The 18,193-nt window shown below is 42.8% G+C and overlaps 1 protein-coding gene across 1 annotated transcript in view; it reads right to left on the reverse strand.

The window, feature by feature from the left end:
- Positions 1-18,193, reverse strand: part of lrpprc (leucine-rich pentatricopeptide repeat containing) — a 77,696-nt gene that overhangs the window by 15,740 nt on the left and 43,763 nt on the right. Inside the window, exons 26-34 of the mRNA XM_033613125.2 lie at positions 13,201-13,269; positions 12,965-13,055; positions 12,237-12,379; positions 9,333-9,459; positions 6,506-6,632; positions 3,086-3,174; positions 2,793-2,997; positions 178-305; positions 1-52 (exon numbers count right to left, since the gene is read on the reverse strand). The exon at positions 1-52 is cut by the window's left edge and continues 64 nt beyond it. Of these exons, the coding sequence (XP_033469016.1) occupies positions 1-52; positions 178-305; positions 2,793-2,997; positions 3,086-3,174; positions 6,506-6,632; positions 9,333-9,459; positions 12,237-12,379; positions 12,965-13,055; positions 13,201-13,269 (1,031 nt within the window). The remainder of the gene's footprint in view (positions 53-177; positions 306-2,792; positions 2,998-3,085; positions 3,175-6,505; positions 6,633-9,332; positions 9,460-12,236; positions 12,380-12,964; positions 13,056-13,200; positions 13,270-18,193) is intronic.

The following is an 18,193-nucleotide window of genomic DNA, read 5'->3' on the forward strand; positions in this document are numbered from 1 at the left end:
GCTGGTCTGTAGCAGGCAAAGTGGTTGGCTAGCCGCTCTGCCATAGCACTCACTGCAACACAGTGTGCACAACTGGTCAAATGGTTTTATCGTAACGTGTTTTTTCAGGACTCTATGACATCATTCTTATAGTCATTTTACATAGTTTGTATTTCTTGTGTGGATTCTAGGTCTTACACTTGTCCAAGGCTTTGTCGTTGTCATTTTCCAAGATCCGTCTGAAGACGAAGGCCATACTGGGGTTTGCGTTGTCTGGACTGGTGTAGACGGCCTCCAAAACCTCCACTGCTGAGTCAAAGTCACCACTGAAGAGAGTGGGAAGGAAATAAAGGGTTAGAGTAGATCAAAACAAATCAATCCCCAAAGACCACCATGTTGAAATGCCGAAATTTAACATGTTTGCAGTCTGGTTCAAAAAAAGGTTTTGGTCTCTACAGCTAATTTCTCCCTTCATGACAACTGTACAGGGGATGAATTTTTATGTAAGTCACCCATTTACAATTTATTAAGGCTTAAAGTTAATAGTCTGTGAGTCAGATCCACTCCTCGCTCCTCCACTGCTCCACCCTCCCCTCCAAATATGGTCACTTCTGGCCAAAATGCCAAGGCCGTAAAATGGGAGTCCACAAACCAACAGATGACGTCATGGAGGTGTCCACTATTTTTATTCACAGTGTATATTCCAATGCCTGTGCATGGCAACTAAGGTGTGGTTTAGATTAGGGGAAGACTGCGTTATGGATTACGAAGGCGAGCAGGTTACTCTGACGTGTCCGCACCTCTACTTTCATTCTTGTTACATAAAGGGCACGCTTCCTTCTGTATTGACGCTGAATGCTCACTGGATGTAAATTGTGAGATTGTGAGACAGCTAGGGTTGAAATAGTTAACAAATTCACAATAAATTATGGTGAAATTTTCCATGATTAATATTGTTGTTTCAGATTTATTTATCATTAAATCCAAGTTAGATTACTGCACTTTGAAAGACTGACATTAAATACTGTCTAGCTTCAACCAAAGTTCACAACAGCCTCCAAGATGCATAACCACATAGTTCCATCCCTAATATTAATGCACATTTAATATGGTTTTCATATGTTTACATTAAGGTATTGGCTATGTTATTATTTTAATACTTATGCAAACAAAATGCTAATTGCTTATTTTATTTATGGTTTTCAACATAAAACTTCAGTGTGTGTATCAGTACTTTTTAAACATTTTCAGCACATTTTAAGAACCCCACGATAATACTGATAACTAATAATTTTGGTCACTACGATAGTATAATTTTATCTTTATAGTGTTTAAGCTTCAAAGACAACAATGTATAATATGGCCGTAGTTGCTGGAGACTCTGGGCTGGGAGAAAAACAATACATCAGTAATAAGCCAAACCATGAGTCACCTCTCAGAGTGTGATTTGACCCCTTGGGGTGAGATATATTATTAATATGAGAAACTGGTTAAAGAACATTAAAACTGCTCCGACATGCTGATTTTAGACTTTGGAAATTTTAGTACGTTAATATTAAAATGATATTGGTTTCATGTTTTTCCTCCCACAGAGTGCAGACCAGCTCGTTCTCCACTCACACTGTGAAATGTTTTTCTGCTGAGGTTGCCACAACCAAACAAAGCCTGCACACCAAAGAGCTACAAATCTAAAACAACTCAATCTGGCAACCCGACCTCGCTGCTAACACTTTACGCTCCCTGCTCCCTCCCCACCGTCAGCAGTCGTAATGAATATTTAACACACTGGGTGTGTGTGTGTGTGCCCCTGTATATGTATATGTGAGAGCGTTCCAGAGGTGGGGGAACATATCTACGCTGATTGTTGCGACTGGGACCGTCTGAATAATTCAGCGGGGGGCCCCTCTAAATGTGGCGCTACACTTTCCGGGCCTGCTTGCTTTTCCGCCCGGGCTCTTAACCAGTCAGCTTGACTCAGATACAGCGGGGACGCACGTGTCAGAGCTGCTCAGAGCGCAGCTCCTGGGAGGTCAGGGTTCAAGCTGACAGGCCGGCGCTGCGATGGCCAATCGGGCGTGAGACTGTCTTGCTATTCTTCACTTCCTGCTGTCCCTCCGAGATGGCACAGGGACGCTGCCGCTCGAGCTGGGGGACAGCGCTAATGCGGCAAGTAGCGCAATGAAAGTTTGATGCACAATGTGTTTCATGTATTTGTTCTCTGTTGTTTGAGAAGCGACAAAGCAGAAATGGAGGATGGGTCGTTTTATGACATTAAAAGGAATCCATGAATAATCCTATTACGCCTGTGTTTCCTATTTGTTCTTGACGCCCCACTCGCCCTGTAAGCTTTTACTTTAAGAGTGTGTCAACGTGGGTCTTGTCACACTTTGCTGCTGGTGTTGCATTTAACAGTTCATCTCTGTGTGCTGCACAGTAATGCCACACAGTCTACAAAATAATATAAAAGACTTCACACAGCACAGCAAATTGCATCATAAATTGAAATTACGTTTTGCTTATGCAGCCCTGCTCATCTGCAGTGCTTTGTTTCCCTGATTGGTGTCTGTCTGCGCTCAATTTACTACACTTGGCGACAGGGATTAGAGATGATATGATGACAAAAGTTCGATTTAGGGAAATATGTGTCTCATACGTGACCAAAATCCAGAGTTAAAGCCTCTTTGTGTAGACATTTATGTGTTTAAAGGATGTTTCAAATTACTGAGATGGCTATGTTTTTTCTTTGCAGAAAAATGAGACACCACAGTCTGAAATCCTTAAATCCTACACGTGCTTTAAGTGCCTCTTCTTACTTCTTGATGTGTGCGAGGGCCATGTTGTTAACAAACACCATGCTGGTCAGGTTGAGGTTCACGCCGAGGCCCTTCACCAGTGACTCCACTTCCTGGATCCCCTCCACGTGGCCATCATTACCTAGGGCCTGGATCACCCTGGTGAAGGCGAGCTGTGAGGGCACACGGTCTGCCTCCAGCATTGACTTCAGTTTCTCGAGAGCCTCTGTGGAGGAGTGCCGGAGGTGAGTTAATGTGAGTATGAAGTGAGACGTATATGAGTGTGTGTTTAAACATACGTGTCTGTTTCTTACCTTTGGACTGGCCTTTCTTGCTGTGTGTGATGATGAGCAAACTGGTGGCGAGATCACCCAGCTGGAAGTTCGGCAAATGAGACACAGCACTGAGGGAGACACAGAGGATGTTCTTGGTTTGGTATACACTTCTCATTTGTGTCATTCTGTTAGCATGCCTGCTAATAGTCATGACTGGTGTGCAAAATATGATCACAGCAACTGTTAAAATGACATTTGATGATGTACAGTACAGTGTACAGATTTGGATCTTGCAATGAGGAATTCCTGCTTTGTTGTTTTGCTGAATTGTTGTAAAGACCTACTTTGAATAAAACAACTCGTGAACACAACTTGGAAAAGCCCAGACTCTGACTCAGACTCAGACTGGCAGGCTGGTTTAAAAAAATGCAAACAGGCCAGAGCATTTCTTCCAACTATAGCAGAATAATATATGTTTGCAGACTTCTCTCTCGAGCTGACACGCACAGCGCTGTGGAGATAAAGAGATCTAACTACATGAGACTACTCTACCATTAAAAGGAAATCGTTATAATCTGTGATGACTGAGTTAATATCTCCGTGACATCTCAGTCTTTTGCACTTGGGCCTTTATAAGGCATCACATCAGAAATCGCAGAGTGGAGAAAGACATGAGCTGAAAGACAGAAGACAGACGAAACAATGGGAACGAATGTAATTGACAGAACAAATCTGAGCCTCTTGTAAAGTGCTCTCTGTAACCCCGAAAATAATACAGACATCAAACAGTTGATTACTTCCCGCTGAGCCGCTGCACGTGCGTGTTTGTATATCTGTGCGTGGTATTATGTGAGAGGATGAGGCTGTGTTGAGGCCTATGGGAGCTGCCCCTCATTCCTCATCACTTCCTCCTCCAGACGTTCCCTCCCTCACTCGGTCTATTTGCGGTCCTTTTCAGTCCTCCTCCTTTTCATTTCCTTGCCACTAAAACCTCAATCACGCTCGCCTCCCATCTTTTTTTGTATTTGTTATTATAGCCCTGCAACCAGATTAATCCGTCCGCTCAACTGAGCATCAGGCCGGCAATCCTTATCACCACGGCGACACCAGGCCAAGCAGCATCCGGCAGCTGCTGTGACAGGGTCACGGCGGAGATTGGAGCGGTAACAGGGTCGCTGACGGATTGCCGTGGAGACCGAGCAGAGGGGGGAGCAGGGTCAGAATTATTCTTATCGGGTGGGAGGAAATCTCTAGAGGCCGTCTCCCACTCACCTTTCCTCCCCACACACAAACACACACACACACACACACACACACACACACACTCTCACCACCGCTCTCTATCGCCTTCTCCTTCTAGGGGTATTGTGCTTCAGTCAATGAATCCAACATCCACCCCTTCCTCAGTCTCTCTTATCATCATCACTCTCTCCCAATCCCTTAATCTCGCCATAAGCACCCCGCTGCTCAATTCTGTACAGATTACCCAAAAACAAACACACACACCCACACGCACAGAGAATTAATGCCTATAGCGTCTTCATTAACCTCGTACGCGATTAAATCTAGCCCTCGTCGCCTCCTTCACTCCTCTCTTCCCGCTCATCTCTTTTTATCTCCTTCCTTTCCTCCCCACTTTCCATCTCTCGCCGACTCTCCTCTCAGCTCATTTCACTTCTCATTTAGAGTGCAGATAAACGAAGCTTTTATCCAGGCAGGGATGCCATAAACCAAATCAAACAGAGACTGGAGATGGGTTATCACTTGTATTGCCTCGCGCTTGTTGAAACAGGGGTCTAAAATTGATACGATTATTTCTCATCACATAAGAGAGTGAACCATGTAGAGAGCCCGAAAACAGGAAGAGACTGATAGTGTAATGGATGTTTTTACATGTTTTTTCTCTTTCCCTCACAAATTAGTAACCGCATCTCTTTTTTCAGTGTATCATGTCATTATATTATTATCTCTGCGCTTCTGTGTTGTTGCCTCCGCAGCGAGAAAGTGATATAAAGACAGGGACAAAAGGAGATAAAGAAAAAGCAGGAGATTACCTAAAAGGACAAACTGAGAAGATCAGCGCTGCACTAAGCTCAGATCTCTAATACCTCTGTCCGTCCATCCATTTGTCTCCAGGCTCGAGCCCTGATACGGCCCCCGTAACACAACAACACACGATACATTACTAATTGCAAGAAGATTGATGTTTTTACGCAAAGTCACCCGTCCAGAAAACCGAAATTAATCTGCACATACGAGCGTGTGTGTGTGTGTGTGTGTGTGTGTGTATGTCTCAGGGCTTAGTAAGAATCACTGTTCACATCCAGCAGGGCCGAGAGTGTTCGCACACAATCAGTTTATAATCCTCATGTCTATTGAGGAGATGTAGTTCTAGCCTGAGGTGACCCGGTGCCACAGACTGAGAGCATTAACCACACTACATGTTGAATTTGTTATGTTTATAACCAAGATACACTGCTGTGATGTCTGTCTGCGCTAAGAGTGGATATTTCACAATATATTCTCATGCAATAAAGGGATAGTTTGGATCTTTTGAAGTGGGGCTGTATGAGGTACTTATCTATAGTCAGTGCATTAATACTTCCCGCCCTCAGTGGTCGCCATCTTGACTACACAGCGAAAGGGGAGGGACAACTTTTTTTGCACTAAGCACCACTATACTGTTGTCGGGTGTAAGCTAGCAGTATGTTTGCTGGGTTAATTTAGCAGTCTGTAATGATTTGGTACCGTGAATGATAACGCGATTGCTAATGCTAGTTTGCTAACTAGCTAATTTGCGGTCGTCATTTCCGGTGAGCACACAACGGCCGCGTTTGGTTTGAGACAACACTACCCTGTCGAAATTTGCGCACTACGCCAATAAGTACATAGTGCACATAGTATACTACATGGAAGTGTACTGACGGAAGTACGTGATTTGAGACACAGCATTAGTGTGTGTGTGTGTGTTAGCTTCACCCTAGCCCAGCTCTTTGCTAACTGCGCTCACACATAGATTGCAAAAAGCTTGCACTCCTGTTTTTGTTTAGTTTAGGGAGTCAGGCCTAATATTGTAATTTTGTTTGCTTTTTTATTTGTAGGGCCTAGACAGCTTTCTGAGTGTTATTTTGGCCGTGGTTCACCCTGAAGTCCTTGCTTCACACTGTGCATGAATTTCTTCTGTTTAACCTGCGTTTAAGTCACTCATAGAACCCTCTGTCAAAAGATCCCAACTATCCCTTTAACTGTTTTGAGCCTGGATGATCTGAGAAACAAAGTTCACTATTAAATGGATCCTCAGTTTTCAGCTGCTGTTAATATTTGTACGGAGGAGCTGACACAGACAGCTGTCATGACACCAACTATCATGAAACCATTCAAACATCCTCACATATGTTTGGTCAGGCTTCACCAAAATACGTCATTTGTTGTTGCAGAATGAGATGTCGAGGCACTCACATGTCCTTGACTGCTATGGCTTCCTCCAAGTATCCCCTGGCCAACAGGGCTCGGATCAGCTGATCGTAAGGGGAGGGACCTAACACCACGCCCCTTTTATTGGCATCCTTCAGTATCCCATAGGCTTCTGTAGACGGAGAGGACGAGGGAGAGAAAACAGCAGTCAGAGGTTATAGAGAGAAATAGAGAAATCTGCTTTTACCAAGATGTTTAAAGCTTCATGTCACTGAAATTCATATGAAATCTGGTGCTACTTGCTGCAGGTGACCCCAAACAGCAATGGTGGCATGTATGTACATTTACTCAAGTGCTGTGCTTAAGTGCAATTTGAGGTACTTGTACTTTACTTGAGTGTTGCCATTTTTGCTACTATGTTATATTTCTACCCCACTACATTTTGGAGGCAAATATTGTCCTTTTTACTCAACAACATATCTTTGATAACTTAAGTTACTCTGTAGATGTAGATTATTAATTCAAAATATAATTCAACTATTAAATGATGGTCTTTTATTATCAGTAACCCAGCAGGATATGAAGTAATTAAACAAATTCCCACCTCTACCAGCTGCAAAATTCCAGTGATTATTATGACATTATTGCAGTAAAATGATGTTCAGTAACATGATACATATAAATTACCTTCATAATGAGTAGTATTTTTACACTGAAGTATTGCAACTTTAACTTCGACAAAAGATCTGAATACTTCTTCAACGACTGCCACATACTCAATAAGTAGGCTGAAGTCCCTTTAAGGCTTTATCAAACAATATTTTTATAGCGACACTGAAGCAATAAAGCTTCAGCCTAAAGATTTAACACTGAACTCTTGCAGCTCTACACAGCTTTAAAGATGTCTGAGGTGCTTGTCAGACAGTTGAACAGCTTCTGAACCCCCCCTGCACCTTGTCAGCCTCAGAACTGGGAGGTGATGTGTCCTTCAGTTGCTTTAACTTTACAAAACAGGTAATCTAACAATTCACGTAGCAACTGGCAGAGTGTGCAACAGTGAGAAAGGATGTAGGGTCGCACTATAAATGCCTTCAATGAAAGATTCTCCCAAAGTTTGCATCCTTGTCCCCTATACATTTGAGTGTTTATCGACTCTTGCCCAGGACCATCTCAAGCAGAAAAATCCCACTTAACGCTACCTGCCTCACACAAATCAGCAGACAGCAAAGTAAACGAGTGAACTCCAGGAAGCTAAATGTTCCAGAAAGGAAGTAGAACTAAAACACGAGTGTGTAATGGACTTCCACGGAATCCAAGTGGAAGCTCATGCTGCTGACTGTGCTGTATGTTTTAAAAGGCCGTTATAGCTAAAATAAAACCGATAAGCCAGAAGTAAGTCAGAGATGTTGGGAGTCTCACTGCTCCCTAATGGTCAAAAATGTCACTCAGCTCAACTTAAAATGCACAAAGGAAGTGCAGCCTCCATGGTGTTAACCACTGGTTTGTGGACTTCCGTTAGTAGCTTTGTATTTGGCATTTGGGCCGTTGCTATCTTCAGATCAAACTTTATTTGTATAGCACTTTTCATACATTAAAAATGCAGCACAAAGTGCTTCACAGAATAAAAACAAACAAACCACCCCGACCCAGACAGACTGGGGTGGACTCCACACATGGTGCAGAGCCCCCCAGTCCTCTGGGCCTGAGGGATCTCCAGGGCGACGTCCCCGCGGGCAGACCGGACACACCCCTCAGTGTGGAGGCCCCCCATGAGGAAACACTGGAGCTAAAAACTAAAAGACTAAAAGACTAAAAGGCAATATGATAAGATAAAACAAGTATGAGATAAAATAATGATAAAATGTATAAAAATGTAAGATTAGGAAAAATTAAAGATTTAAAGATTAAAATAATATGAATAATAAATAAATAAATGAAGATTTAGAAACTAAAATGCATAAAGATTTAAAAATAAATCATTTAAAAGCATTAGAAAGTAAAAAATAACATAATAGAAGAATTAAAAGAGTAAAAGAAATCAGTTAAAAGCTAAATTAAAAAGGTGAGTCTTGAGCCTCCTTTTAAAAACATCAACAGTCTCTGCAGTCCTGATGCTCTCTGGCAGGCTGTTCCATAAGTGAGGGCCATAATGGCTGAATGCAGCCTCCTCGTGGGTTTTTGTTCTAACTCTTGGAATGATTAAAAGGCCAGTGCCGGAGGACCTCAGGATTCACGAGGGTTGATATGGTAAAAGCAGGTCAGATAAATAAGATGTCCCAAGACTGTTAAGACATTTAAAAATTAATAGAAGAACCTTAAAATCGATCCTGAAACACACGGGGAGCCAATGCAGCGATTCTAAAACTGGTGTAATGTGCGCCCGCCCTCTGGTCCTCGTCAGCGGCTGAGTTTTGGAGTAGCTGCAGGTTAGAGGTGGTCTTTTTGGGAAGACCAGAGAGCAGGGCATTATAGTAATCTAAACGACATCTTGGATTTTTGGGACTAGATGAAGGTGAACAAGAGAGTGGAGTTAACCCTAACACTAGCTGCTAGCTTGGTTGGCATGGTGCATTTACAGTCTATGGTTAGTTGTGATCCTGAACAGTTGTCATGAACGGGGAAACTAGCTATAAGAGACCAAAACCATTTTTTGTACCAGGCTGTGAACATGTTCATCTCTGCTGTAAAGTTGGGGGGTGTATGGGGACTGACTCACATATGGAGCCGGCCTCAATGTTGGCTTCATTTTTCAGCCCCGGAGGCTGCAACTTGCTTCAAATGGAAACATTACACACCTCAAACTAGCTTCTTATGTGTTTAGTTGAGCTCTATATCATGTGGGACAACAACACTGGGACCTCCTGCTGTTTACCTTTGGCTTTGCCCCTTTTACAGAGGGCCATCACACGGGCTGTGAGTATGGCATTAGCCTCAGCTGAGGGGAAAGTTGTTGCTGCTGCCGCCTCCACTTTCTTGACGGCAGCTTCTTGGTACCAGGTCTGTAAATGACACACAAAGGGAAAACAGTGATGAAAGTCAGTCTGATGTTGCAGCTACTGCCAGCATTCAAGCCAGCCCACACACACACACACACACACACACACACTCAACTGTGTGCTGCAACGAGCTGCTGTGTGTGTATGACAGTGCAATAATGCCGGGCAGGCAGGGCAGGGTCCCCTAATGCTCGGTCACCCGTGTAGCAGTGAGGGGAGGGGGTTAAGCTGTATTGGCTAGGGGCAAATTAGGTCTGGCACCCCAGGGGCAAAAGAAAAGTGTGTGTGTATTTGCGAGTGTGTGTGTGTGTGTGTGTGTGTGTCGGAGCGGGGGTGTCAACTCAAGAGCCCCCAGGGGTCAGCAAGTTCATCGCTCCAGGCAACAGCAATCACTTCCTGTCTCATCATGCTTCGGGCTACTGAAGCACGCTCACATGCAAACTGAAGCTGAGGAGAAATGCAGCACTGGAACACTAACAGTGTATTATTTAAAGCAGAAGTCCCCTCTGAATTTATCGTATTCAATTTATTTATTTATTCACATTCTGTCCTCGTCACTCAGCCAAATACGGTCGAGGCCACGCGCACATATATAACTAAGAAACCAGCGGCAGCCATATGGTGGCATTTAGCTGCTGGCTAAATTAGTCTGGCATTACAGATTTACAGACAGATCAGGCTGTAATTCCTTTCACCAGCCAGCCGGTCTGATTGACCACACTTCAGATCAGAGCTTCAATCCTGTTTCCTCTGCATGTAATGAACAAGAGCTTAAAGTGGAGCAGAGTCAAGGGGGGGGGGGGCTGTACGGACAGAGCAGTTAATGAGAGTTTTCAGAGGTTTCCTGGGGTTAGTTCCTGCCATCAGAGGCTGGACTCAGCGTGCTCTTTGGTTAATATATGCAGTATGAAAATAGGTGGGAGTGACACCACTGCATTTTAAATAATGGGAGATCAGCTTCCGTTTATATTTGGCTATAATCAATATAAATCTATGCAGCTCAGATGTTGATGATAGTGAACAGAATACTCCTGGGCACCATCATTGTATATACTGCTGCCTCCAAATGGGGTTGTGTTTATCATGTTCACAGAATGTTCTAAAAGCTCCAAGTTGTGACGTGTTTTATGACATTTTCAGAGAAGGCGGATGCTGTGGAAGTTCAATTTTCCTGTGGATGATAAGATAATATTATATAGAGTTTCTTTGCCTAATTTTATGTCTGAGGAAATGGATGATTATTCCCACAGCCTCATCTTTTACCTCTGTCACTGTGACTTTCCATTTCCTGCATTATGTTACCTGCTTGCTAAACTGACACCTTGGTGGAGATGTCGACAATCCCCATTGCCTAGCAGTGGTGTTCTTACAACTTACCCACAAAGCGTATCGTCTGCACAACTTCCCATGTTGTAACCACAAGCTCACAAGTATAATCTGAAGGCAGCATATTTACAGTTGGAAGGTCCTTTATAGGGTTGGGTACCATTTACATTTGACCTGATAACAGTACCTGGAATTTGGCACTGTTACCTAAAGGTACTTTTTTTCAATACTTTACTTTCTCTGTAATAACAAGAAATGTAATTTTTGAAAAAGCTGCAGGGTTGAAAAAGAAATTCTCCCTTTTTCTAACCAAACAGAGAGATAATCTTTTGTCTCTCTGTCTCTCAGCTTGTGTGTGTCTATATGTTTCTGCCCAGTTGGCATTGACAGGCTACTTGGCTTTTACTAAAATAATATAGAAAAGAAAACAGACCAGACGCCACAACTATTGCGGCAGATGTGCGCTGCGTGGAGCAGCCGTGGAGCTCTATGCCCTGCTTTTTGGCTTTGGGGTGCTTCCACTTCCTGTCTGAAGTTGAACCCAGTAGCTCCACAGAGCTCCATTGCCAAGTTGCTTCACAGCACTTCTGCCTTTTGTTTAAGCCTGGCGTTCTCATCCAGGCATGTTCTCTGGTACCAAAATTTGGCACCGATGGTTGGTTGGTCGGTGCTTTTAAAAGTACCCAGTTCAGTCCCTGACCCTCGTCCTTTACTTTAGTTTCTAGTTAAGATCTAAATTATTTATGTTCTAATTTGAGTGATTATCTTTTTGTGCCTTATGTTGTGTGTTTTAAGATTCATGTGTAATTTGAATGTTGTAACACTGCATCTTTACATAGGGATGTAAGAAAGTCCTCTATCTATCTGGCTTTTTGGAAAATGACCTGTAGTAGCTTTAATGTTTATCATAGACGCCTCAAATATAAAGGGAGGGCTGCCATTTGCATTTTTAAGAACCTATATAATGTCAGAAAATAGTGAGACATAACCTTCACAAGTTGCCAGAGACCAAGGTCACATCTATAAACTGCACTTAGTACAATAAAACAAGATTTATTCAATTTACACTGACATAAAGCAACAAAAAAACTTGTTTGAGATGCTGTAAACTGAGAATATTTGCTATTTTTGCTCCATAAATTACTTAAAACATCAACAGACAGGATATAGTAGATAAACATGGGGACGTTCTCCTCATTTCATTTAACATTTAGGGACAGAAATGTATGCATAGGCACCATTGTGATTTGTATTTGACCATCAGTGCTGTATGCTTGTGTGTTATGTTTGACCTCGGGCACTTTCAGAGTCCTTCAGAGCTCTTGGGAATCTCCTTTCAGCTTTATCTGCTCTGCTCCCCCCCCTCAGGAACCTCCAGGCAATTATTATTCTGAATGACAGATCTGTCTAATGAGCGTTACTGGGATGTACATATTATAAAGCTGGGGTTTTACCTCGGGCACCTCAAATGGCACCTCCTGGCCATTTTCCTTCAGGATGTCTGCCAGCAAGCGCAGGGTCCCCTCCCTGGGAATAAGGTTCTCCTCCTGCATCTTCGTCCACAGCGCTTCTGCCTTCTGCCAGTTGTTTGTCTCCTCTGGAAACAACAAGAAACAAAGCAGCGGAAAGTTTCATATATAATCAGTTATAAACGTCATATCACACAGACCCGTGTGGTTGTATAGTGCGTCCATATTGCTGTAGTTCATCACTCAGCCTGCACCAGAGAGTAATTTCAGACAAAGCGCTACATGCTGGGAGAGGGCAATCAAAGCACTAATCTGATCAACTGACCGACCCTCAACGATGCTGTAATTTAGGAAACACACTAACTAGAAGGTGTGTGTGCGTGAGTGTGTGTGCGCGCACGGAAGTGGGGGTAATGGGTTGACAATCAGCTTTAACACTCCAATCACAACTGTTATCTGCTCTGCTCTCCACTGCAGCAATCACACCATGTCTTCTGCTCTTACTTTTGACTGATCCCATTCTCCGTCACACACACACACACACACCCACACACACACACACACACACAGACACACACAGAGCCTGGGGCAAGAGCGCACCCAGAGGTGAGAGGTCACGACAGCAGAGAAGATTGGGGTAAGTGGGAGGCTGCAAACTGAGAGAGAGAAAAAAACAGAACAAACAGACAAATGAAAGAGAGGAAGAGACTTACTGCAGAGACGGAGGATGTAAGAGTACATCTGATCTCTGTCGCACTCAAACAGCTTGGCCGTCGAGTCCACCATATGCTCCAAGGCCTCCATCTATACACACAAACACAACAATATATAATTTAAGTTGGAATTTTTGCATTTTCACTCTCTGTTTGCGTCCCACTTTTTGGCCTTGAGTCCTTCAGCCTGTATCTGTGGTTATGTGTTTGTTTGTTAGCATGTGTTTGTGTGTTACCTGATTGGACGAAATGCATCTCTCTGCATACCAGTTCAGGCGTCCAGGTCGAGCCCTAACCCCGGGGGTCTGGAAATACAAAAAAAAAAACAAAACAAAGTAAACAATAGATGAGAATTTCTATGGAAAGAATCCAGTTAGCAGATAAATAAACACATCAGTAAAGAGTGAACATCTCCTGGGTGTCACTGTGTGTGACTGACGTGGGCGCCATGTGGATAAATTGCTAAATCACAGAACAATCAATACAAATGTCTATAAAAAGACTAGGTTAAGTTAAATACCAGTTATATGACAGAGTCAGTGTGGAGGGATGTTACACTGGATTAAAGGTGAAATGTGTCCTGTATGAGCTTGTGTACTTCAGTCAGCACACTGATACATTTTCAGATGATCTTTAACTGTAAGAAGAAATGTGAAGTGAATGTTTGTGTGGCCTTGAGATGGTTTACAGCACATAGGTGCATACAAGCTGCAAGGCACACATTTAACACACCTGGTATACAGTGAAATTTGTTTAAAGGATCCTGATACATCTGTTTGACCTCAGAGCTGCAACAAAAGTCTCTTGGTTATTTTATTTTTTTGCTGATTAACGAATCATTTAACTTATTAAATATCAGAAAGTAGTGCAAATATTCGTCACAAGTTCCACAGAGTGTCTTCATCTTCCCGATGAACAAACTGACACACACCTTGAGACTAAAAGAAGCACAACAAAAATGTGAAATAACTCCACTTATTGAAGAGTCAAAACTCTTTTCAACAACACTGAATTGGAGCTACGAATAAAACAAACAAAAGTAATACACGAATGATGGAATATTGTGGTGTTGCATTTCCCACGAGGGATGGGAATCGAGAACTGGTTCCAACTTGTCTGATTCATCTGAATCGTATGTCTCTGAGGTGATCAGATCTGTTAGTGCACACTGCAAAACAGTGATGTCAAACTCGTGCGTCTACACTGCTGGAAACTGGAAAGGAGTCATGTCAGAGAGGAAGAAACAGTCCAAAGCGTGGCTTCATTTCACGAAGAAAGATGACAACAATGCTGCTGTCTGAAACCCCAGGGTGGGGGAGCCCTTCTGTGCAGAGTTTGCATGTTCTCCCCGTGTCAGTGTGGGTTTCCTCCAGGTACTCCAGCTTCCTCCCACAGTCCAAAGACATGCAGGTTAACTGGTGACTCTAAATTGTCCGTAGGTGTGAATGTGAGTGTGAATGGTTGTTTGTCTCTATGTGTCAGCCCTGTGATAGTCTGGTGACCTGTCCAGGGTGAACCCCGCCTCTCAACCAATGTCAGCTGGGATAGGCTCCAGCACCCCTGTGACCCCTAACAGGATAAGTGGTTACAGAAAATGAATGAATCTTTTAACACAACATGGGATTAAATTCCAGGACTGCCATGTATTAACCAGGCAGCTCGTCCATTAAAGAGGGTAAATATCCTATGTTATAATAACAGGCTGGCTCAGCAGATTTTTTCTTTGACACAGAAAACTTAAATGGAAGTTAATGCTGTACAAATATTCTGACATTTCATCCATTTTAAAATGATGACAGATGGTTGCTTCAGGTAGCCCTCAGGCTACAGGCAGCTCGACTTGCCCATCAGCCTCTCCTTTCACCCTCACTGCACACTGCACTGCAAATAAGCATAAAGGATGAACAAGTATCACAGCTGCAATGGCGCTGACAACCTGTGTATGCCCACTTTTACTCCACACAGAAAGCTGATCAGGAGTCAGTTAGGTTACTGATAAAGCCCCTCAGCTCTGGAGCTCCCTGATCTGAGGATCTGAGGCTGCTGAATCAGTGACATCATTTAATCACTTCTTAAAACTTATCTGTTCAAAAAAGCCTTTCATTAATTTCCACACACTGTTTATTTTATACATGTCAAAATTGATGGTTTGATTTGTTTTTATCTTGTGATAAATCTATCGCTCTGTGAGGCAGTTAGTTGCCAACTTTGCTTATCTGCTTCAGTGACGGTATTTTATCTTTATTTTATTTTTATTGTTCTTTGTAGTTTCTTAAAATTGCCTCATTTTATTTGCTTGAATCCTGCATTGTTTTAAATCTGGGATCAACCATCTAAAGCACTTTGGAACTTTGTTTTGAAAAGCCCTTTATAAATAACTTTTATTATTATTATCATTTATTATAAATACCCATCCAATTTCCCACAAGCTTATTGTGGAATGGGTCATTTTAATTGAATTTAATTTTAATTTGATTTAATTTAATTTAATTTTTGATTTTTAATTACTATTCATGCACTTATTTCAACTTATTTTATTTGATGTCTATTTTAATACCACTGTGTTGTTGATGAAGGGAAATTTGATTGTTTTTTATAAGCTGCTAGACAGTTGAATTTCCCTTCGGGGATGAATAAAGTTCTTTCTATTCTATTCTATTGCCAATACTCGTTTGAGTGGAAAACAATGTTTTGTTTCCTCCCTCAACAATCAGGAGAAAACAGAAAAGACTGCTCAGAACAACTTTAGATGTAAATTTACAGGTTAAAAATTCAAAACAGAACAATAACTTTAAAATTTACTGAGCATAAAGTCCCAGCAGCCCTGAATAAGCTGCATTTTTGGAGATTTGTCGTACTTTTGTTGTGCTATGCAGACAGACAGAGTGTGTGGGCGGTGAAATAAGGGCTGACATAGATTGATCTGCAGGCTCGTGTCGCTAAGATTTAGCCTGATATGTGGAGTGACTAGATGATTATTATCATGGAATAACAGTGATCAGGATTTCATCTGTCTCTTTGGGGCTTTGATACAATCTGAATAAGACTAGGATTGAGAAACCTCGCCCTCCCCTCTCTTCCTGGTAATCTGAAAAAAAAGAGAGACAGAGACAGAGCGATCTGCCAGGAAGTTAATCTGAACGGGGGGATCAACAGCGCTCAATCCCCGCTGGCCTCTTTGATGGGAGCCCATCATACTGTGAGAGGGTGGGGAGAGTCAAGAAAAGACGGGCTTCATCCCTTTCTCTGACCGTCCCTTGCTGCCGTCATCCTTTCCTCTGTCAATCCCCTCTTCCCTCAATCCCTCCCTCTTCCTCCAAATCTCCCCTGCTCCTACTCAGTCTTTTCCCCCTGCCTTTCCATCCCTCCATCCGACCCAGGCAGAGGCATTATGTTCTTACCCAGCCAGCCAAAGGGACAAATTAAAATGTGTTGCACTCTCTCTGTCTCTCAGTCTGTCTAATCTTCTTAGAGACTAAGGCCCAGTGCAAGTGTTCCATCTTTTTTGCCTCCCATTCCCTTTACTTGTTAAAGTCTTGCGGGCTCAGAGCAGCCTTCTGCACATCTACGCGCTACACACACACGCAGGAATATGTTTGGCATTCTGAATCCGTCAGGACAAATCTCCCTAATCTGGGCAGAAAACAAAATCCTCAGAAATAAGACGGCACATAACTTTCACACGCAGGGGTGGATCAGGAGAATGCAAAGTAGAAACAAACAACAGCACAGACACTCTCACTTTCAGGAAGAGATGACGGAAAAATGTCATCGGGTCAGATTATCAGCACAAGCCCCTGACTCACACACGGCCGACCATCACTCTGCCTCTTTAAGAGTCTTGTGTGGCCTTTAGGTGCTTCCTTTCTCATCCTTATGTACATGTACACAAAAAGAAACAGATAGAGCCGACCTTGTCTCACCTCCACTTAACAAACCCTCTCCATCTCAATTCCTAATGTTCTAATTCCACTAATCACCTGGCCACTTAGTCACACACACACACACACACACACACACACACACACACACACACAAACCCCTCTCCCTAACACAAAAACACATAATGGCTCCAGCACTCTTTAGCAATACTACCTAACCTTGACCATCGCACACATGCGCGTGCCGCAATAATAGGCCCTGGCCACCTGACAATCCTCTACCTAACCTTGACCATTTAGCACAAAATTGGCCACCTTTCTCTATCATTACATTTAATTAGCTGTGATTAATCAGCTGCCAATTATACCAAACACAGCCCAAAGAGAGACACCACTCTGGACTGCCACTTGACGCTCTCAGAGAGGGGAGGAAAAAAAAGTATTTGTGTGTTTGAGTGTGTGTATGCATATTTGAGAGATAGATATGATTCTATTGTGTTATATATCCTGTCGTCACGTAAGTTTAACAAGTGACAGTAACTTTGTGTTCAGTAAGTTTGTTCGAAACATCCACACAGGTGAGATTTGTCTGATTATACAGCGTAAGTGAGCGACTGACAACTCACAGCTAGTCACCACTAAACCTGCATGAATCAATACTGTCAAATTAACAAGGGATGAAATGCGTAATCTGAAAGGGACGGCTCATAGTGATGAACCCAGACAGACTTATCACCCAACTCTGCACTTCTCTTCAGCTCTACAGGAAGAAGCACTTTCACATCTTTCAGGTTTGGTTTTCAGGCCCACAACTTCACTGTTTTAGTTCACTCTCACTGCTCTCATCGATCTTATTTCCAGCTGCAGCACGCAGCTGTTTTTAGAAAAGAAAAAAGAGAGACGCTCTGGTAAACTCACTGTACACGGCCTGATCAGCACCAAACAGCAGACAGAGTTAACAACAAGCTGGTGAACACAGTGGAGCATTTCACAGCAGTTAAAAGCCAGCGGCCAGTTAGACTTAGACTTACTTTATTCATCCCAGAGGGAAATTCGTTTCCACTAACTGTACATTTACAGAGACTGATCAGTTAAGATTATCCTCAAAAAGCCAGTTGCTCAAAATATCCTCAAGTTCTCTCCTTAAGGTTTCCTTATAAAGTTTACTTCAGGATTTAAGTGTTTCTCCTTAACTTGGTCTTATTGCTTCTAGTTTGTTAGACTGTTGCACGGTAACCAAAGTAAGGACAAAAACATAAAGTGCCTCTGACTCCATCTTAACCACAACATGTTTGAGTTTATGGAGATAAATGAGAACAATTAAGGCATCCAGAGAAGAGCGTTCCAC

This window comes from Epinephelus lanceolatus, chromosome 17 (assembly GCF_041903045.1).
Source record: "Epinephelus lanceolatus isolate andai-2023 chromosome 17, ASM4190304v1, whole genome shotgun sequence".
Classification (NCBI taxonomy): Eukaryota; Metazoa; Chordata; class Actinopteri; order Perciformes; family Serranidae; genus Epinephelus; species Epinephelus lanceolatus.